The 23290-nt window shown below is 49.5% G+C and overlaps 1 protein-coding gene across 1 annotated transcript; it reads left to right on the top strand.

Moving 5' to 3' along the window:
• Positions 1-376: 376 nt before the first annotated feature.
• Positions 377-8201, top strand: Zbp1 (Z-DNA binding protein 1; the record flags this gene model as incomplete). Its single annotated transcript, XM_032902455.1, has 6 exons — positions 377-785; positions 1744-1935; positions 3892-4059; positions 5377-5585; positions 6771-6984; positions 8026-8201. Coding segments are annotated over 6 exons (1368 nt in total), but the record flags the coding sequence as incomplete, so codon positions are not given.
• Between the last annotated feature and the right edge of the window lie 15089 nt (positions 8202-23290).

Raw genomic sequence — 23290 nt, forward strand, 5'->3', positions numbered from 1 at the left:
TGGTGGTCATCTGGAAGATGGCCTTAGGGCCCGGGTAAAAGAACTGAGCTGGGTTTTCCGGGGCTCCTGCTCTATCAGGCATGGGAGGAGAGACCCATTTCTCTTATCTGCTGGACTCCTGACCTGGGAACACCTACACCATAGGTGTGGGTGCCAGGCTGGAGAGAAAGGGAGTCCCTGGCCGGGCTGGGAGAGACATCAAGACACCACGGAGGGACTTCAGGGCCAGACTTGGTTTCACACCTCTCCCTCTTGTTCCATCATCTGAGGGCTGAGGGTTCCTACCTGCTTGACTTCCACATAGTACACAGGGCAGGCTGCATATGACTTTACCACTCCAGACATCTATCTGTGGAGCCAGGATCCACCTGACTGACACCCTCGCCTCCGACTGGTATCCTCGCTTACTGTCTGCTTGGCCCAGGTCACGGGTGCCTTCTCTGCTCTAGGGTCTCTCCGGAGATCCCTCCTGCCCCTGAAGCTTGGATACAGGGAGTCCCCGGGGACTAGGCTTGACTCAGTTCTTCTCTGTGTTCCTCCCCGAGACAACCTGGAGCAGAAGATCCTGCAGGTGTTGAGTGATGCTGGTGGTCCTGTGCAGATCGACCAGCTGTTGAAGAAGTTACAAGTGCCCAAGAAAACCCTCAACCAAGTCCTTTACCGCCTGAAGAAAGAGGGCCGAGTGTCCTCGCCGGCGCCAGCGACGTGGTCCTTAGGTGGAGATGGGGCTTCCGGAGATGGGGCTCCCGAGATCCCCGAGGACTCCGCTGCCCAGCCTAGCCTTGGTAATCTGTCATGTCGGCAGAGCAGAAGCCCCTCCCCCACCACCACCACATACACCCCTTAAGAGCCATCTTGTCATAGGCAAGCCCAGATTCAGGCTTGGCTTCAAATCTGAGCTCGGCCATCCCCTCTCTGTCTCTGGATTTCTCCCGGCCAATGGAGCTAATGTTGAGCCTAGGGCTTAGCCATAGAAGGCGTGCAGTAGACAACAGCAGGGTCAAAGACACAACCCAGGCAATAGTCACAGCGAGAGTGAGGGCTGACGGTAAGTAAGGATTCACTCAGAGCCTTCGGGTGACGTTGAGAGCCACGGAGAAGAAAGGACCCACAGTTCCAAGTGCTGACGCTGCCCCCCGCCCCCCACACATACACCAGAGCCATCTTGCCTTCATTCAACCCTCAGACAGAGACAGGAAAGGAAGCAGCCTCAACCTTCAACAGACAGCATCCATGACCCAAGCAGATCGGAAGCCCTGGGACCCAGCCTAATGTGCTGTCCCCCAGCTCTCCGGAGAGACTATTCTGTTTTTAATGGAGCAGGGCATCTCCCGTCTCCAATTGACACATCCTTCTTCCAGTCCCAAGACCCTAATGAGATGTGGGTGCAGCTCCAGAGAGTCCTGGCCTGCATCTCAGTGCATGCCAGAGGCCTCCCCAGAACCCTGAAGCTCCATGGGAGTGTCAGAGGCCAGACTCACTGTTAGAAGAGAGAGAGAGGTTCTAAACGGTGAGATGTGGGCTCTGACACCCCTGCTCCAGTCTGCTCCAGCCTCTAGGGTGAGAGCCTCATCTGCTTGGTCTCCAGAGGACCACTGTCCCCAAGATGACCCAATATGTGCTTCTGACAGACCCTTGCCATGTCCCTGGGCTTCACGAGTATCCCAGGCCACAGGCAGTAGGTGGGGGTAGATGCAAGCCCAGGGCCCTCTTCCCACGAAGCGCCTGCCTCCTGCTTTGCAGAAGAAAGGATATTAAGATTCCTGGAGACTAAAGGGCCCCAGAGGGCCCTGCATATCGCCAAGGCTCTGGGAATGACGACGGCCAAAGAAGTGAACCCAATCCTGTATTCCATGAGGAATAAGCACCTTCTGACCGTGTCTGACACACAGATGTGGACCATCTACCGCTCAAGCCAGGAAGGCCAAGAGCGAGGTATGAGAGGTCAAAGTCGGTTTGGGGAGGTCGGGGGTCAAGGGTCAGGTTGGGAAGGTCAAGTTTCAGGTCAGGAAGGTCAAGGGTCAGGATTAGGTCACTGAGGGTCAGGTTGAAGAAAAAAATCAAGGATAAGGATTGGATGGTCTAGGGACAGATTTTTTGTTGTTGTTGTTGTTGCAGATTTTCTTTTATATTTGTGTATCTTATTTTATCTGTGCGAGTGTATTGCCTGCGTGTACACGCATCACATGCGTGCACTGCCTGCAGAGGTTAGAAGAGGGAATCAACCTGGCTGGAATCTGAGTTACAGATATAGCTGTGAGCCACCATGTAGGTACTGAGGCCTGGATCCTCTAGAAGAGCAGATGATGCTCTAACCACTGGGCAAGGCCTCCAGCCTTCGGGTCCGATTTTACCGATACTCTTTAGGGAGGTGTTCTGGGAGGGAGGGTTGCTGCCAGGATTAAGCGAGGAGGGTCATCCAGTGGCTGGTCTTGACTGGTATGAGCCTGCCCGCCTCATTCATAGTGCCCGTAAGGTCTCCAGCCTTTGGCAGAAGAGTGAGCCATCCAAATCTTTAATGAAGTCAGTGGAACCTAACTCGAAGAGGGATTTTAACCCAGAAACATGGCTGTCCTGACAGGGGATCCCATCCAAAGACCTTCTAGGTCTGTGTGATTCAGCCGGAATGCAGACACACCCTTAGTACACACCTTTAATCCCAAACACTGTAGGTGAGGCTAGTTGGTAGAAGGACACAGCTGTGTCTGAAAGTGCTGCCCAATTGAGGGGCAGACCAAGTGATGAGTCAGAGAAAGATTTGACCGGATGAGCCAGAGATAGAACATGCCCAGCACTCGGGAGAAAAGTTATTTAAGAGCAGCACAGGGAGAGAGGATGTCGTCTGTGAGTTGGGGTTGATTCTGTTGGGAGTCAGTGTGGCGAGCTCAGTACAGTAGAGCTGACTTCATTCCTGAGTTCACGCAGTTCAGGGGAGGTCAGCAGAGGCGGCTGAAGCCAGAGAATGAGAAAGAACCCGAAGATTAGAACAAATTGCCAGTTGTTTGAGGCAAAGCAGTGAATTCAGTGAGAGAAGCCAGACTGAATCAGTCAGCTTGGAGAGGAGTTTTGAGTTGAACCAGCCAGCCAGAGTTCAAGAAGAACTAGAATGGGTGAGCTTATTCCGCAGCAAGCCTCCGAGACAATTATATCTGGCAAATAAAATTTACATTTCTGCATAAGAGGTTTCTTCTAGCCATCGGTGAGGAGAGAGGAGCCTGGGGGCGTTCAACTGAGAGGATTCTGGAAGGCTTCTGAGGGCTGAGATGCAGAAAGTCTGGAGGGAGAGACACACTGGAATTGCTCAGCCTGGACACAGGGGTCAGCCTGAATTAGTAATGACTCTTTGAGAACACTTTGTCCAACATGGGGGTTTTCATCACTCAAAGAAGGCAGACATTATCCCAGCATTTAGGAAGCAGAAGGAGAAGAACTTCAAGTTCAAAGCTATCATCCTAAACTACCAAACTCCCCACAAAACCCAAATTGAAAAACCAACCATACGGGGCATTTTCTAGCCATTGCTGAAGTGAAAGGGGCCTGGGTCTCAGGACTATGGGCCCTGCAGGGCTCTGGCAGCAGGGACAGGGTAGGGAGAGAGCAGGAGTCTCCACCATTCTCCCGGTGAGTCACTGAGGCAGGGACACACAGGTAAATCGCCTGCCGCAGGGATGTCAGGAGAGGCTCCAGTCAATCTACCACTGTGTCCATCAAGCAGGAGGAAGGACGCTGTGGCCAGGCAGCTCCTGGATCTTACCTTACGCCCTCTTTCTCAGGCCCCCAGGAGGGGGTCTGGGCTCCTGTGGCAGCAGACACCCATGGAAGTTCAGTGCTGTTGATAAGAGACCTCCTCTGTCGCTGAGACAAAGAACTCAATGGGATATTTTTCCATAGCTTGTTCCCGAGTCGGACAAGAGTCCCCTGCGGTTATTTACCAGCAAAATCCGATCAACATGATCTGCCAACAAGGACCCAACAGCCACATCTCTATTGCCAACTCAAAAGCCATCCAGATTGGCCATGGGAATGTTATGTCAAGACAGACAATCTGTGGTGACCCAGGTAAGAGCAGGGTCCTGAGGGGTTGGGGATTTAGCTCAGTGGTAGAGCGCTTGCCTAGCAAGTGTAAGGCCCTGGGTTCAGTCCTCAGCTGGGGGGGTGGGGTGTCGGGGGTGGGGTGGGAAGAGGAAGGTCTAAGCACTCCTTAGACACAGCCTTCCTCAGAGAGACCTGTGGTCCACACCTCACCTGTACTCCCTGTAATTTTGCTCCTTCTCAAGGATATCAAACTTTTTTGAAAGAAAATAATTCACCTCCCCCACCCCTCTCTCAGCAGGACATGGTGAGAGGGTTACTGCAATTCTCTGCTCTGAGCACATTTCTGTCTCTCAAATTATGCCACAAAAAATTGGGGTCATCTTATATTCAGTGGCTTCCTATTTACCTATTTCTTCTGTCTGTCTGTCTGTCTGTCTGTCTACCTATCTACCTAAGTGTGTGTGTTTGTGTGTGTGTGTGTGTGTGTGTGTGTGTGTGTGTGTTGTGTTTACTGAAGCCCATTCAGAACCAGAGGATGACGTCAGGTGTCCTGTTCTGTCATACCCCATTCATCCAGGGTCTCTCACTGAACCTGGAGCAAGAATTGCAGACAGTAAGTCCCAGAGATTCTGTCTCAGTGTCCCCCAGCTCTTGGGGTGCAAGTGCTTGCAGTCTGGCCTGGCCTTTTACATGGGTGCTGGGATCCAAACCCAGGTCCTACACTTGCTGGGCAGTGTTCTTAGCATTCCCAGCCAACCCCCAGCCTCAGCATTTGGTTTTGACGCATGTTGGTACTGTCTAGCGAGTGTTTCCTCAGAATAAGCATATGGCTCAGAGGGTGTGGGGCCACCTCACACTCTGGCCCTGCCACCCACGCACTAGGGTATCAGCCCCAACCGAGATTCCCCCATGCTATCAGGAGAGATCTGCCTCACAGTAGGCTCGTTTCCCCAGCGTGACTCCCCTAGCTCTGATGGCCCTCCTGTCTGCCTATTTTACTTAGGGATGTTAAATGCATCGCCATTTCTCAGACTCAGGTGTGTTCGCAAAGTTTCTGCATTTCCTTGAATTTGAAAAATCATAAAAGCGAGACTTAAAACACCTGAGAAATAAACACAGCCAGGACCCTTCTCAAGGCTGTGGAGGACTTGTCCCGCCTCGGCGGCCTTCCTTTCCATGGGAGACAAAGGTTGAGGAGACCCAGCAGGCAGGTGCTCTAATAGTACCCTGAGCCCCCGCTGAGAATACAGACTGCCTGACTCCAGCTGCCTCTGGTGCCCGAGCCTGAGAACAGAGCGATCTGGAGTTTCTAGAGAACCCTTGATTCTCTGCCCCGCCCAGGTCCCGGGACTCCTCACCACACCCCTCTACCCGTGCTAGAGGATGCTGCTGCTCAGGACACGCCCCCTTGTACCCACGGAGCTCAACTCATCCACCTGAGCAAGTCCATGCTCCGAAGTGTGCAGCTCGGCCACGGCAACGAGATGAACCTCGAGAGGGATCCAGTGGAACACCCTGCTTCCAGCTTTAATGGCAACCCCCCAGGTATGGTGGCCTCTGTCGCCCCACATATCTAGAAAGGACCGGAAGCCAGAGTCTTCTCCAGAAGAGAACAATGATGGAAAACTCATTTCTGCCCTGACCCATTGGAGGGGTATCGCTGAATAGTACCGAGCTTTTAGATCTGGCACTCGGGGTCCCCAGTCTCCCAGCACCCACATGCAGCAAACCCCAGTCAGCGCCTACATATGGAGGCTGAGTGGGAGGAAGCCAGATCACAGGGGCGAGCAGAGGCCTGGATGGTGGTCTAGGGAAACAAAGAAGGAAACAGGTAGTCGATGGTAATAACAGTGTCCTGGTGGTACAGTGACTCGAGGACCCTGCCAGCAACTGTGGATTCTTAGATGATGAGGTCTTGGGGGACAAACAGAGCCAGGGAGAAGTGCCTTCAGAGAGAAATTGGTCAGGGAGACAGGGCACAGCAGTGGGACCAGCAAACAGGACTCTGTGGTGGCCTTCTGTGACTGTTTCTTAGAGTGAAGGGAACCTACATGTAGGGGGAGGGAGGGAAGCCGGGCAAGGACATTCCTGACTTTTTGAGTGTGAAAGTGAAGAAGAGACATCAGGGTTCAGAGGGATGCTGAGGTGAAGCTGGGGCTGGGAGAGAAAAGGTATGAACCACAGTAGGACAGCATGAAATGGTATGGACCACAGTAGGACAGCATGAAATGGTATGGAACACAGTAGGACAGCATGAAATGGTATGGAACACAGTAGGACAGCATGAAATGGTAATGGAACACAGTAGGATAGCATGAAATGGTACAGAACACAGTAGGAGAACATGAAATAGTATGGATCACAGTAGGAGAACATGAAATGGTACGGAACACAGTAGGACAGCATGAAATGTTACGGACCATAGTAGGACAGCATGCCCTTCATCTGTCACCTGGGAACTGGCCACAGAGAAGATGGAAGGCTCCTGAGGTTCAGAAGATGATGCTGAGTCCAGAGTGGTTTTGCTGGGCTCAGGGTGGAGGGTGGGGGTGGGGGTGGTTTCCAGTCCAGTGGGGACGTATGCCAGGACATGGAGGTAGAGTGGCTAAGCAGAGGCTATGGGCCAGATCTGCAAGGTTACTGGTGAGACTGAGCCGTGAGGATGGGTGTACACGCCAAGTCCCTCTGCAAATTGCTCGCTTCTCCTGGCTTCTCTCTTTGGTTTACTCGAAGAGTCAACCACCACTGCGGACCCAGAAACTGCATTCAACATGCAAACACCTGAGCCAGGCCCTCACCCTGAGGGAGGCACAACCCAGATAGTCCACATCGAATCCTGCTTGCTAGAGGACGCGACCGTCGGCAACAACAACAAGATGACCATCCACCGTAGGTCAAAGGGTGGAGCCAAGGAGTCTGCAGACAGCCAAGAACTGAAAGAAGACACAGGTGAGCCTGGGCACAGGTGGCTGTGTGTGGCCCGACCTCATTCCTTCATCTGCCCTCAAGGGTCAAGGCAACGGCCTGGTGCGAGGACACAGGGTCTGGAGCTCAGCGAGTGGACCAAAAGCCAGCGTGTAGCTCAGGCTACGGGAGGATGTAGGTGCAGGCGCTGAGGTAATAAAGGGCCACAGAGCATTTTGAGCAGGACTGAAGCAGAGACCTTTTGGATCTGGAGTAAGAGAATCCTACACAGTCCTACCCATGGATGGTTAGATTAACAAGGAGGGACCAGGATGTCTGGAAGTCCTGGTATCCGGTGAAGTGCTGTATGACTCACACAGTGAGAACGGGCCATGGGTGGGGTGTCGCGGGTCACAGTCACCAGGCCCAGATAAGGGAACCCTTTAAGGAGCCATCATGGTTGCTCCCAGATAGGAAATTGTGAGCCTTGCCATCAAGGAAGCTCTGTGGGAGATAAGGAGCCAACAAGTCCTGCGGAAGGGTTCCGAGTGACAAAATGGCAGGCGCCAAGACCCTGAGGGGAGAGGTGGAGCAGCACGGGGCGGGAGTCTGGGAAATGGGAGGGACCCAGGAGCCTAAAACCGTAGTGGGTGCCTGCCTGGTCTTTCAGAGCCTGAAGGCATGTGTGCAGTGTAGTATTTAAGTCTTCCTGGGCCAGCAAGATGGCTCCGTGGGTGCACGCACTTGCTGCCAAGTCTGAGGACCTGAGTTGCACTCCCCACGGCCCACATGGTGGAAGGAGAGAGCCCACCCATTGTCCTCTGACTTCAGAGACACACAGACAGGCAGAGAGACACACACAGACTCGTGAATGAATGAATGAATGAATGAATGAATGAATGAATCTATGTGTGTGGGGCGGGGGATTTTGGCAGTTTGGGAACAAACTGTCATATTTGTGCTCCAAACTGTCCTATGGGAACACACGGGCAAGCAGAAACCCATCACAGTGGTTGCCAGATAAATACTTCTCGAGAATCTGAAGGATGCTTCCTCTTCTCCCCTCCTCTTCTCCCCATCCCCTAGGTGCAAGTTCTGAAGCCACGCCACCCAGAAGCTGCTCCAACACACCCAGCGACTCCACCCTGCTCACCTCTGAGCTGACGGCTATGGCTCTGGGAGACGGCAGCCCCCAGACCACAGAATCTGTGCTTAGAGAGGATGAAGTCCAGGCCGCAGAAAGCTGTCAGACGCAGGACTGAGGTGAGAGGAGGGAGGTGGCGAGGGCACAGGCACAGGTGGAGAGGCCTGTGGGGCTGTTTGTGGCTGCACACAGGGCCTGGACTAGGGGTGTGTGTGTGTGTGTCCCAGACGTGATATTCTCACACTGTATTGACAACTTGGTCCTGTCCTGGCTGCAAAGTCATCCACACAGTCTCTAGAGGGATTTGCTCGCTGTCTCATGAGGTTATTGGGCTGGGGTGGAGACATTGGGAGGGCAAAGAAAATGAGTCAATGAAGACAGTCAGTGCATTCAGTCCAGACCGGCTTTGATCCACCATGTCACCAAGGGTGACCTTGAATTTCTGATCTCCTGGCCTCCAATTCCTGAGTGCTAGGATCATAGGCATGGACCACCAAGTCCAGTTTATGAGATGCTAAGGAGGAAACTCCGTGTATGCAGGACTTCATGCATGCCTCACAGGCTCTACCCATGCAGGCTTCATGCATGCCTTACAGGCTCTACCAAAGTAGGGCTTCATGCATGCATGCCTCACAAGTCTCTACCCATGCAGTGTTTCATGTATGCATGCCTCACAGGCTCTACCCATGCAGTGCTTCATGCATGCATGCCTCACAAGGCTCTACCCATGACGTGCTTCATGTATGCCTCACAAGGCTCTACCCATGAAGTGCTTCATGTATGCATGCCTCACAAGCTCTACCCATGCAGTGCTTCATGCATGCATGCCTCACAAGGCTCTACCCATGCAGTGCTTCATGTATGCCTCACAAGGCTCTACCCATGAAGTGCTTCATGTATGCATGCCTCACAGGCTCTACCAATGCAGCCCCAGTTCCAGCCTGGGTCATGCCCCTTCAAGTCTCTCAGTCATCTCTTCTTCCTGTCATGCCCTTCTGCCCTACCACAGGCCAGAAAGCAATGGAGCCACGAGACCATAGGCTGACCTCTCTGCCACCATGAGCCAAACCAACCTTTCCTGCCTCAAGATCAATGAATCAATCAATACATCGATCAATCAACCATATGAGCCAGTTCTACCACTCCTGGGTGCTCACCGGAAGGGAAAAGTCAACACAGAGATGTCTGCATATCCATGCAGACGGTGGTCCTGTTCCCAGCAGTTAAGAGATGGAACCAACCTTGCTGTCCCGCAGTAAAAGATGGGCGAATGTGGAGTAGCACACAGCCATAAAAAATACTGAGGTTGTCATTGGCTGGAAGAGGATGAGACCAGAGACCACCACGTTCAGTGAATGAAAGCCATCTTAGAAAGACAAGGGTCATGTGTTCCTCTCTTTTGTGGCTCCTGGACTTTATGATAGATTCCTAGAATCATACACAGATGTGGCATGAAAGTACACGCGACACCAGCCAGGGAATGAAGGGACCAACAGGAGGATGGAGGGAGAGAGAGGCGGGGTCACAGCCCAGGGGGGTAAAGTCCAAAGGGGAGGTGTCACTGCTGAGGGGGATCATGGCCAAGGGGGGAATCACAGCCAATTGGGGTCACAGCCAAGGGGGGGGTCACAGTTGAGGTGGGCAAGGCCGAGGAGGGGTCATGGGTGAGAAGGGATCACAGCCATGGGGTTCACGGCGGAAGGGGGATCATGGCCAAAGTGGTTCATGGCTGTGGGGGTATCACAGTCGCGGGGGTTCACGGCCGAATGAATGTGCTGTACTTTTGTACAAAGATGTGCCTCTGAAACTAAAGAGCATCAAGCCACTCAGATAACGGATTTAAAGAATTAAACCAGGGGCGGGCGAGACGGCTCAGAAGTAAAGGCTCTTGCCTCCCAAGCCCCATGACCAGGGCAGCCTACTGCACCCAGTTGATGCCCTACACAAAGCTGAGGGCCTCGTTAGTCTCCTCGGCCTTCCACTAGGAGGCTATGAGACATCGTTTTAAGGAGAGTGCCTCACTAGACCCTGAACCTGCCATGGTGACCTTAGTCCTCCAGGATCCACACGCCGCGAACAACTTTCTTACCATCATAACCCACCCAGCTCAGGGTGCTTGATCACAGCAGCCTAAACAGGCAAGGCTCGCCTCAATCCTTGGCCCTGTAGCAGTGATTCGCTGGCCCATGTGTCAATCAACCAGCCTTGGCCAGTCAACAGACAGGAATCATTTACCGTATGCCAGATAGCTAACGTTTTCCAAAACCTTGGGGTTCTGAGTGCTGGGGGAAGGGTAATGGAGCTTTGAAATGGAGGCAAAAAAAAAAAAAAAAAAAAAAAAAAAAGGAAGAATCAGCTAGCCAGGAAGGCAGCTGATTCCCGAGTGGAACCAAGTGACGCTTAGTGTGTACATGTCATGTGCAGCTTCCCAGTGCCGCGTGCTTTCTCCCCCTTTGCTCTACCTCTCCTGTGAGGTACAGGCTGCTGTACCTAGAAGCTATATCCCCGGGTCCGTCTGTCTTGGTGTGTGTGTTGGTGCAGCTCACTCAGCACAGGGTCTCAGAGGGACTCTTGGTGTCCTCAGCCCAGCCATCCTAAGGCTCCCCAGCCTTAGCCATACCTAAGAAGGATCTTAGGCATCCATACAGCACTCCAGTGGGATAGCCTGTTCCTGCAGGGAGTGCTGGGATGTGGTGTCTGGTGATTCCAGCTACCCCTGAACCAGAGACTAGTCCTGCACTCGTCAAAAAACTCAGTGGTTCCCTTAGCGCTGGAGCTGGGACAGCCAGTGCAGCTCCTCTCTTCTCTCCCACGCACCCAGAACCTTCTGTTCCCCAAACGTCTGAGCTCAGAAAGGCCTTTGAAACCTCTGGCCACCTTCATCCATTCCGTGCACTATTCTGTTTCCATCAACACTGCTCTCTTCCGGCACCACCTACCCATCACACTCTCTCTGGCCCCACCCACCCTGCACGCTCTCTTCCGGCCCCACCCACCCAGTACGTTCACTTTCTGGCCCCACCCACCCTGCACGCTCTCTTCCGGTCCCACCCACCCAGTACGTTCACTTTCCGGTCCCACCCACCCAGTACGTTCACTTTCTGGCCCCACCCACCCTGCGTACTCTCTCTGGCCCCACCCACCCTGCAGGCTCTCTCTCCATCCTTGTCTACTCTCCTCCAGCCAGGCCTGCCACTCACCTCTACAGATGAGCAGACTGGCTTGCTTGTTGATGACAGAAAGCTGGAATGTGTGTGCCTGCACAAGGGACGAGCTGTAGATTGTTCCAGGCTTAAGTCCTGCTTCAGGAATATATGCATCCAGGGGCTCTGGCTGACCCAACCCCCGCCTCCCTTCATTCTGCTTCTCCCTCCCGTACTAGTGAAGATGGCCCTTGGCCCCAGTATGACTGTCAGTGCATATGACAGCTCTGATCTCCTTCTCCACCCAGCTGAAAGCCACTCCCTAACTAGTCGTGGGCCGGAGCAATAAGACACTTCCTTGATTGGCCACTAGTGTTAAAAGGCTACCCCCAGAGCCAGAGAGAAGCTGTCACAGAAACTGTCAGAGAAGCCAAGGCTGTGGGAAGGTGGAGGGCAGGGATGGGCCAAGGGGGTATGGGCAGATCTCTGAAGCATTCAGGAAAGAGTTGCTACGCAGACAAGAGGCTCAGGAGACACTTGGGTGGAGAAACCATGGCCCGAAGCCTGGTTTTCTCACTCTCAATCCCCTGGGGCCTCTGGGGACTTTGCAGGCTGCATTGGGCCCTGGGGCTAGAGAGGGAAACATGGCAACCAAGAGCTGGATGTCAATGGCACACCTCAGAGGGGATGGTTGCAATGGATAATTGGCCCGCAGCCTCTGAGCCTCAGAGCAGCGCTGGGGAGCTGAGGACTCTAAGTTCTGGTCTCCGAGGTCAGGTGAGGAAGTCTGAGACCTGATCGGACTCTAAGGAAGGCAACAGAGATGAGGGGGCACTTGGGGATGAAAGAAAGTCAAGAGCAAAGGAAACGGAGATAGAAAGTCGGTGGGCGAAGGAGTCAAGGCCAGAGGTTGTTTGTACAAGTCTTAGCCATAAGCCAGCTTACCCGCAAATGTGTTCCCTGGACACTGGGCCGTGGGGCTTGCTGTGGACCGGGATCCTGTACCACGGCAGAGTCTTCTTGGTCACTGTGGTCACAGACAGTCTGGGAAGCATGTTGCCTTGGGGCATTCCATTGTCAGCGAAAGCTAAGTGCAGGTGACTGGTCCCATCTTCCTTCTCCACCCAGCTGAAAGCCAGAGGCAGATCTCAGAGCCGGCCTGAGGTCCACAGTGAAGCCAGCCCAGTGGCTATGGGGAACAAACTGAGCTCCTGAGCTTGCCCAAGCAGAGGCCTTGCTGCCCGGCGCCGTTCCCCCTCTGCAATTAATTTCTCATAAATGCGCTGATAAAGTGCTGCGCGGCTAATGGAGGCTGGAGGTGAAGGGCGAAGCCATCTCTCAGGAGAGGAAATTAACGAGGCGCCATTAAAAGCAAGAAGTGATTGAGTCAGCGATCCTCAGCCCACCTGCCCCTCCCTCAGGGTGAGGAGAGAATTTGGCCTTTGGTTGGGGGTGTGCCATCCACTCAGCCTGGGCACTGAAGGGGCCTTTCGCCTGTGCTTTGGGTGGAAACAGCTAACACGGGAAGCTGAGGTAGGGAAGGGAACAGGGAGTTCATCCCGGATCCTGTTGCTTTGGGGAAATGGGTACAATTAGGTATCCCAGCAGGCATAGGATGCCGGGCTTCAAGAATGGCTGTATCCAGGCACCCAGGCCTTCTTTATCAACAGCTCGCCTTCCGTGTGACTGCCAGCCACCTACGGCAGAGTCGCACCTGTTAGCAGAGACTTCAAATAGAAAAATACCAGGAAAATGTCCCACGGCGAATTCTGATTGGTTGAGAACAGGTCACATGCTGATTCTTGAACCAATCATGATTCCTGTGACGCCAAATTCACTCCCTAATGGTAGTGAGAGGTGAGATTTCCTTGTGGAGTGTGTCCCAGGAAAGAGGAAAGCAATTTTAGACTGACAGAAACCAGGACCCATTCTCCGTACAGCTGTGGATGTTTCTAGAAGCCCACAGAATAAGGAAAACGTTTCTTCCTTCCTTCCCTCCTTCCTTCCTTTCTTTCTTTTTAGTTTTATTTTTTCTTTTATTGGATATTTTCTTTATTTACATTTCAAATGTTATCCCCTTTCCCGGTTTCCCCCATGGAAGTCCCCTATCCTATGCCCCCTCCCCCTGCTTCTATGGGGATATTCCCCCACTCACCCAATATTTCCCTCCCACCTCCCTGCCCTAGCATTCCCCTACACTGGGGCATCGAGCCTTCACAGGATCAAGGGCCTCTCCTCCCATTGATGCCTGACAATGCCATCCTCTGCTACATATGCAACTGGAGCCGTCAGTCCCTCCATGTGTATTCTTTGGTTGGTGGTTTAGTCCTGGGAGCTCTGAGGTGTCTGGTTGGTTGATACTGTCGTTCTTCCTAAAGCAAGGGGAAACATCTTTACTTGAAAGCAGTGGGGATGTGAGGCGCTCTGAGCAGGCTTGAAAGCAGATTCAGGCTCAGCTGAGGCCTCCCTGCTGGCCCAGGCTTCAGGATAGCTGCTCTGAGGGGAGGGTCAGCAGCCTTACATTGAGACAACAGGTGCCAGAGACAGTAGCTCAGAGAACAGCTTCCTGTGACAGGGCCCTCCCTCAGTCTCTCGCACTTCTTGTCCCACACCAGAGCTTCATCTTATGTATCTTCTGCAGAACTCTGGGGTTGTGATGACAGACCGGACATTTGGGGGAGGGTTTGCTTTCCACACTGGCACTTGTGCATGCTAGGGGTGTAACTCTGATGTTTAACTAAAGTTTTGCACTGGGCTGTGTGCACAGTGGGAGTTGGGGTACGTGGCCCAAAAATTGCAGAAAACCCTACTCCCCTTAGAGTATCTCTCTAAAAAGGAGTTTTTAGAAAAACTCGAAATATGAAGGGCAGAGGCAAAGTTAAGATTTTGGAAAGAGGAATGAGGGAGGTGCAGTGGCTTCTGAGCTCTTGTGTCAGCACCCTTTGGGGAGGTTAACACCCTGAAACAGGCAGTCAGCATGGCACAGAATGCCCAGAGGGGAAGGATGGAAGCCTGCCTGTCACAGTGCAGAAGAGGAAACATTTTCAGTGTGACATAAGGGCTGGAAGCAATGGCTCACAAAAGGTTTGTCAGACAGTACCCTGGATACTTGAACTGTCATCTCCATAAAGCCTAGATTCACCAGGGAAGAGAGTCTTAGTGAGATTTGCCTAGGTCAGGTTGACCTGGGAGTATGTCTGTAGGGGACTGTCTTGATTGAGTTAATAGAAATCCCAGCCCACTGTGGGCAGCACCATTCCCTAAGCACGGCAAGTTGAACTGTGTGAGAGTAGAGAAATCTAACTGAGCACAAGCAAGCAGGCCAACATGCTTTCACTTCTCTCTGCCTGTGGCTTTGGATGTGACATCACAAATTGCTTCCAGTCCCTGCCTTGACTTTCCCACAATGATGGATTATAATCTGGAATGGTGAGGTGAATAAATCCTTGTTGCTGTAAAATTATATATATATAATATAATATATAATTTTAATATAATATATAATTTATAAAATATAAAATATTATATATATTGCTGTCTTTTACCCCACTAGGTCCAGCACCTCAATGCCCCAAGATATCTGATAGATATCTTCATCTCAGTCAGCAAAGCGTCTCACCCACTCTGTTCCATCCCATATCACACTGCCGATGGCTTCTCTCTGAGCCTGGCAGCAATCTCTCTACCCATCTAGTTCCCAAGGCAGGTCACCATGCCAGAACTATACATCCCAATTCCATGGCAACCTAGTATCTCCAGCCGCCACATGCTCTCTTGAACTTAAATCGCCACATGAAAGAACACACAACACAATAACCTCTGACCCAATTGATAAGATATAATTGCCCACATACACATCCAAAGCCCTGTACACATCCATCCCTTGATAACAGTCATGACAACCTGTAAATATGCAGACAGGAATCTTAACATCAGCCTCCATGTTCTCTCAGCTGCCTCTCCCTCTCACCCCAGTCTCCTCCTCTCTAAAACTTTTCTCCCGCCCATCCTTCCTTCTCATCCAATGACAGGCCTCGTTCTATCTTGTACCTGCCTTCACCTGTATGACATCCTACAAATCCTCTTTCCCCCTAAATTGCTTTTAGGGTACTTTGTCATGGTAGAGAAATAGATCAGATGGTAAAGTTTTACTTGCAACATGGATACCAATGGGTGAGGGTAGAGATGGGTGTGTGAGTGTGTGTGTGTGTGTGTGTGTGTGTGTGTGTGTGTGTGTGTGAAGTTTCTAGGAACTTAGGGTTCTAGGTCTCTTAAACACAATGTGGAAAGTTGGAAACTTGTGAATTATACTTTAAAAGTTATTTTATTTCTCCAATTGGGATGCTCATATTTCTAGAGGGAAAAACTCTACCCTCTGATTGGTTCAAAGATCAGCATGTGACCCATGCTTGACCAATCAGAACCTTTGGAGGGACATTTTCCAACAGTGTTCTACTTAGCAAGTCTCTCTGCTCTTCAGCTCTTCGGGGCAACTCAGCCCCGGGTTGGGTGAACCACAAAACCAGAGATGAGGAAGAGTTAGGCTGGAGAGGTGGCTTGGTGATCAAGAGCACTTGTTGCTCCTATGAAAACTAGAATCTACTACACAGCACCCACAGGTCTCCTAAGAACCACCCATAACCCCAGTTCCAGGGGATCCTATGCCTTCTTCTGACCTCTGCAGGCACCCGGCATGCACACGACACACAGACATACATGCAAGCAAACCCATACACATAAACTAAAATAAATCGTCATTTAGGAAAGACTTCAGACACACAAAAATGGTCATGCGCAAGAAAGTTCTGGAATTCAAATGGTATAGTATGGCTCTGCAGACACATGGTGCCACGGGCTTCCCTGCTCCGTGCCCCTGCAGACGGGCTGGAGACGGGACTGGAGGTGAGATCCAGATGCTTTATGAGGGCTGTTCCGCTCTGTTCCTGTCCTGGGGAGAGTCTGGGGCAGAAGGAAGGCGCCACGTGGGAAGGCAGGTGCTGTGTGGGGAATCAGAAAGGTGGTTGCTGAGGTGACGGGGAACGTGGGGAGACAGACGTGCTGCTCTGTTTGTCAGCTTGGTATAAACGAGAGCCACCTGGGAAGAGGGAGCATCAAGTGAGGAACTGCCTCCCTCAGGCTGGACTGTAGGAAAGCCAGTGGGGCATTCTCTTACCTGGTGACTGACGTGGGCAGCCTCGGGATGTATAGGAAAGCAGGCTGAGCAAGCCATAGGGAGCAAGGCAGTAAGAGGCGTTCATCTGTGACCTCTGCTTCACTTCCTGCCTCCAGATTCCTGTCTTAAGTTCTTACCCAACTTCTCTGGATGACGGACCAGCCCTCCCCTCCTTAGGTTGTTTTAGGTCGTGGCCCTTATCACAGCCACGGAAAGCAAGCTAGGACAGAAGCTTTCTCCATTTTTCAAGCAGGAAAATGGAAGCCAATAGTTTAAGCTTTGTGGGTTGCTTTGTTTTGGTGGGGGTTTTTTATGGTATTTTTGTTTTTGTTTTTGTACATGTTTGTCTTAGCCAAGGTTTCTATTCCTGCGCAAAACATCATGACCAAGAAACAAGTTGGGGAGGAAAGGGTTTATTCAGCTTACACTTCCACATTGCTGTTCATCACCAAAGGAAGTCAGGACTGGAGCTCACACAGGGCAGGAGCTGATGCAGAGGCCATGGAGGGTGCTGCTCACTGTTGCTCAGCTTGCTCTCCCAGGACCACCAGCCTAGGGATGGCACCACCCACAATGGGCTGGGCCCTCCCGCTTTGATCACTAGTTGAGAAAATGCCTTCCAGCTGAATCTCATGGAGGCATTTCCTCAAGGGAGGCTCCTTTCTCTGTAATAACTCCAGCTTGTCTCAAGTTGACACGCAAAACCAGCCAGTACAATGTGTTTGTTTATTTTTTATAATAAAATAAAATAAGATGAAACAAAACCATCGCAGCAAAGTTGATCAAGGCAAAAAACAAAACAAAACAAAAACAAAAACAAACAAACAAACAGAAGAAAAATTGGCCCCAAGAGAAGGCACAAAAATCAGAGACCCACTCGTTTACACACACAGGAGTCCCATGAATATACTAACCCGAAAGCCATGGTATAAATGCAGAAGCCCTGGTGAAGACCCCTGCCTGCCCTGGGCTTATACTTCAGTCTCTGTCAGCTCACATGAGGCTTGCCCCATTGACTCAGAGGGCCTTGCTCTCCTGGTGCCCTCTGTCCCCTCTGGCCCTTACACATCCAACCTCCTCTTTCACAAGGTTCCCTGAGCTCTGCGAGGAGGGGTTTGATGGAGACATCCCATTAAGCTCTGTGTGTCCCAAGGTCTCTCACTCTCTCCAGATTTCCTAACTGTATTTGTTCCCTTCTCTGCAGGAGGAAGCTTCTCTGGTGATAGCTGAGTAAGACATCGGATCTATGAGTATCATTAGGAGTCCTTTTATTGTTACTATTTTTATACCACTAGTATTTGGTTTTACCCCAGTTCTTTGAACTGTCTAGGCTCTAACTCCTGGTCACCCAAGCAGAGTAGAAAGTCGAATCAGACATTGGTCACTCCCACAAGCTTTGTACTACCATTGCGCTAGCATAACACACGGGCAGGTTAGATTGTAAAACAGAGGGTTGGGGACTGGGTTGGTGTTTATGGCTCTCTTTCGGTAACCTGCAGAGTACTTTCCCATACCAAAGACGCTAGAGCATGGGGGTAAAAACGTATGTAGACACCAACTTGACCCCTCTGTGTTCAATGTGTGGGTGTTGTCTTAGTCACGGGGCCTTGTCAGTTTGTGAAGAGTAATCTATTGGCCAACAACTCTATTGGATGTAACCCAGTTCTGGTGCTAGAAGTTTTGTTTAGTGACAAGAGATGGCCATTTGGGACTCTCTCTCCCCCTCGTTATTTGAAGACTGTATTAGGATTCCCTCACATACTTTAGAAAGTTTCCACTGCACTAGGTTTCCATACCACCCCTCAAATACCCCTCAACTCTAGCTGTCCCTCCTCACATCCCCTCCCTCAACCCATCTCCCCTCCCCATCCCCACTTGATCCTCCACTTCCTGCCCCAGTCCACCCATAAAATCTATTCTATTTCTCCCTCCCAGGTAGATCCATGCGTCTCTCACAGTTCCTTCCTCTACAGTAACCTCTCTGAGCTTATAAACTGGAGATTGGTGTCTTAGGATTTCTCTTGCTGTGAAGAGACACTTACGACCACACAACTCTGATAAAGGAAAATGTCTAACTGGGAAATTGGCTTACAGTTCAGAGGTTTAGTCCACTATCACCATGGCAGGAAGCACGGCAGAGTGCAGGCAGACATGGTGCTGGAGAGTTCTTCATGGAGCTTCATGCTGCATGGAGCTAAGAGTTCTTCATCTGGGTCAGGCAGTAGGAAAAGAGAGTGAGCCACTAGGACTGACTTGAGCTTCTGAAACCTCAAAGTCAATCCCCGGTGACACACTTCCTCCAACAAGGGCACACCTACTCCAACGAGAACATACCTCCTAATAGTGCCACCCCCTATGGAGGCCATTTGCTTATCATTTATTTAATGATGAATACCCACATACCAGTAAATACCTCATTCAGGGTGATTTTTTTTCTAGTTCCATCCATTTGGCTGCAAATTTCATGGTGTCATTTTTTTAAACAGATAAGTAGTACTCCATAGTGTGAATGAACCACATTTTCTTTATCCAGTCTTCTGTTGAGAGACATCTAGGTTGCTTCCAACGCCTGGTTATTACAAATAGAGCAACACTGAACATAGCTGAACGAGGGCTTTTTGGTAGAATGGAGGCCTCTTTGGGTATATGCCCAAGAGAAGTATAGCTGGGTCTTGAGGAAGATCAATTCCCATCTTTCTGAGAAGTGCCATAATGATTTCCACAGTGGTTGTACAAGATTGCACTCCCACCAGGCATGGAGGAGTGGTCCCCCTGCTCCACATCCTCCCCAGCACGAGCTGTCACTTGCGGTTTTGATCTGGTACAAGATGGAATCTGACCTGTTTTGATTTGTGTTTCCCTGACAGCTAAGGGTGCTGAGCATTTCTTTAAGTGTTTCTCAGCCATTTGAGTTTCCTCTACTGAGCATTCTATTTCTATCCATGCTCCATTTTTAATTGGATTTGTTGCTTCTGTTGTTGTTGTTTTTGTTGTTGTCGTTGTTTGATATCTAGTTTCTCGAGGTCTTTATATTGTTCAGATATTAACCCCCTATCATATATGGAGTTGTTAACAAATCTTTTCCCAATCTGTAAGCCGCCACTTTGTCCAAATGATGGTGTCCCTTGCAATACAGAGACTTTATAGTTTCATGATTAATTTATTAATTGTTGATCTTAGTGTCCGATACTTCAGTGTTCTGTTCAGAAAGTCTCCTGTGCCAATGCGTTCAAGGCGATTCTCCGCTTTCTCTTCCACCAGGCTCAGTGAGTCTTGTTTTGCGTTGAGGTCTTTGATCCATTTAGAGTTGAGTTTTCTCTGCAGGGCAATGAATACGGATCTCTTTGTGTTTTGCTACATGCAGCCATCCACCTCACCCACACTGTTTGTTTAACAAGCTGTCCTTTTTCCAGTATGCATTTTTCGCTCCTTTGTCAAAAGCCAGATGTCCATAGGTGTGTGGACTTTGTCTGTCTGGGTCTTCAGTTCAGTTTGGTTGATCAGCGGGTCTGTGTTTTTATGCCAACGCCATGTAGGTTTTATTACTATAGCTCTGTAGTCTAATCTGAGGTCGGAGGTGGTAACACTTCTATCACTCCTTTGGTTATTGGGGATTGCTTTAGCTATGCTGGATTTTCTGTGTTTCCACATGGAAGCTGACTGTTGTCCTTTCCAGTTCTGAGAAGAACTTGGGATTTTGATGAGGATTACATTGATTCTGTAGAGTGCTTTTGGTAGGATGGCCACTTGTCATTGTTAATCCTACTGATCCATGAGCATGGGAGATCTTTCCATCTTCTGATGTCTTCTCCAATTTCTTTCTTCAATGTCTTGAAGTTTTCATTACACAAGCCTTTCACTTCCTTGGTTAGAGTTATCCTAAGATTTTCCTTTTTTTGAGGCTATTGTGAAAGGCGTTGTTTCCCTGATTTCTTTCTCTGTCCATTTGTCGTTTGTATAGAGGAAGGCTGCTCATTTTGGTGGGTTCACCTTGCATTCTGCTATTTTGCTGAGAGTGTTTTCAGATGTAGAAGTTTCCTAGTAGGGTTCTCATGGTCATTTATGTATAAAGTCATATCATCTGCAAATGAAGATACTTAGACGTCTCCCTTTCCTAACTGATATCCTTCAGTTTTCTTACTGCTATAGCTAAGAATCAAGGACGATATTGACTAGATATTGAGAGAGTGGACAACTTTGACTTGTTTCTGATTTTAGCGGAATTGCTTGGAGTTTCTCTCCATTTAAGATGATGCTGGCTATAAGCTTGCTTTAAATCACCTTTATTATATTGAGGTATGCTCCTTGTATCTCTAAACTCTCCGGTACTTATTATCAGAAAAGGGTGTTGGATTTTGTCAAAAGTTTGTTCTGCATCTAATGAGATGATCACGTAGCTTTTGTCTTTCAGTGTGTTTATGTGGTAGATTACATTTATTGTTTAATGCATATTGAACCATGAACCATGCTTGCATCTTTGGGATGAAGCCTACTTGATCATGGAGGATAATCTTTTTTATGAGTTCTTGGACTCAAGTATTTTGTTGTAAACTTTTGCATCCATTGTTGAAAGGGAAATTAATCTGTAATTTTCTTTCTTTGGTGGGTCTTTGTGCGATTTAGGAATCAGGGTAACTATGCCTCGTGAAACAAACTGGGCAATATCCCTTCTGTTTATATTTTGCAAAATAATTTGAAGAGTATTGGCAATAATTCTTTCTTGAATTCTGTGCTGAAATCCATCTGGCTCTGGGCTTTTTTTAGAGGGAGGGTGGTTGGTTTGTTTGTTGGTTGGTTGGTACACTTTTAATTACTGTTTCTATTTCACTTGGGTTATGGGTCTGTTTAAGGGATTTATCTGACCTTGATTTAACTTTGGTAAGTTATGAAATATATATATATATGTATATATATATATACATATATATACATTTCTTTTAAAAGGTTTTCAAGTTTGGTGGAAGACAGGTTTGAAAATCATGTGCTATGATTCAAACTGTAGGCTGGGCTGGCATCTGTGATCTCTTAGAGTTCATAGAATATCTATCCAGACCCTTCTGGATTAGAGTCTCCATCAGAAATTAGGTGTTATTCTAATGGATCTGCCTTTATATGCCATTTGGTCTTTTTTTTCTTTGCAGCTTTCAATATTCTTTGTTCAGTATGATCAGTGTTTTATTACATGCCATGGGGAATTTTTCTTCTGGTTGAGTCTATTTGGTGTTCCATGTGCTTCCTGTACCTTGACAGGTGCCTTTTTCTTTATGTTAAAGAAATTTTCTTCTATGATTTTGTTGAAATTTTCTATGCCTTTACCTGAGTTCCTTCTCATTCCTCTATTCCTATTATTCATAGATTAGTCTTTTCATAGTGTCCTGGATGGTTTTGTTGTTGTTGTTGTTGTTGTCGTTGTTTTGTCTTGTTTTTGTTTTTTTATTTTTTTGTTTTTGGAGATTTTTGTTTGCTTGCTTGCTTGTTTGTCTGTCTGTTTAACATTTTCTTTGACTGAGGTATTCATTTATTCTACCTTGTCTTGAACATCTGAGATCCTTTCTTCCCTGTCTTGTACTCGACTGGTGAGGCTTTTTGTTTGACTTCCTAAGGTTTTCATTTCCAGTTTCACCTTGGCTTTCTTTAATGATTCCTCTTTTATTTCTGTGTGTTGAACTGTTTTCAAAATTTCATTCCACAGTTTGTTCTTTCACAGACTTCATTAAGGGACGTATTCTTACCCTCTTTAATGTCCTCAACCATCTCCTAATAGCTATTTTGAAGTGTTTGTCCTGTGCTTCAGCTGTATTACTCAGGGCCTACTGTAGTAGGGTTGCTGGGCTCTACAGGAAACATACTGTCCTGGCTGTTATTGTGTTTTTATGAACTTGGGACAACGGAGGTCATTTTAGATGTTGATGTCTGGTCTGGTCTCTGTTGGGTGGGTGTTCTGTTCCTTGGTTTCAGTCATGTTCTCTGGATCTTAGGAAACTGTGATGGTTGTGGGTTGCTCTGTAGGGAGTGCTTCTGCTGGCTGGTGGGTACAGAGAGCAATAGAGGTGGACTAGGAGAAAAGGCCAAGAGGGGCCTCAGGAAACGCTAAGTGGATCGTGTTCACAAGTAGAAGTGGGTCCCCAGGGAGTTGGAGATGTGGTAGAAAGAGGGGCTCCTGCCAGTCAGGCAATGCATTGCTTGGAGACAATGAAAGGGCTGAGTGAGTCTCCAGGGAATGGAGCTGAAGTGAGAAGAAGGCATAGAAAAGAAGGTTGTTACTAGGCTGAGAAAGATGAAGAAATCTTAATGGAGGAGATGAAGGAAAGTGTGATTCTCAGACCTGAGGCCCTGTAGGTGTGACCACCTGGGGCCTGGGGTAGAAAGTGTTTCTAGGTATTGTCCCTGACACAAAGGAATTGGAAGCAGGGAGCTGGGTCCTCCAAACAAGGGTTGGAGGAGTCCCCTGGGAATGGCAGTGTAGGGGAGAGGAGGCCCCTGCTGTGTCAGCTACAGGGCTGGGTAGGAGAGTGGAGAGGTAGAAGTCATGGGCAGGATAGAGCATAGAATCACCTCCCTGAGTCCAGGCCAGGAGTCCCCACTCCATTTTATCCACTTTCAGCCTCAGGTTTCTCCTGTGCTTGATGGTTTCAAAGAAAATGTCCTACGTGTGGTGGGTCCCAGACTGGTCATAGCTACTGATTCTCACCCAGGGCCTACTAGAGTTAATGATTCTGAGTTAGTTTAGAAGATGCATTGCCTTCTGTGGGACTGTGGAGCGTAGTCACTGTGCTCCCTGTAGGGCAGAACTCTGTGGTTAGAAGGACTCTGTGTAGCACCTGAGAGCTGTCAAGCCACACAAAGAGAAAAGCTTTTTCCCAAACAACATCATCATCATCACCACCATCA

The sequence above is a fragment of the Rattus rattus genome, chromosome 5 (assembly GCF_011064425.1).
Source record: "Rattus rattus isolate New Zealand chromosome 5, Rrattus_CSIRO_v1, whole genome shotgun sequence".
Lineage (NCBI taxonomy): Eukaryota > Metazoa > Chordata > Mammalia > Rodentia > Muridae > Rattus > Rattus rattus.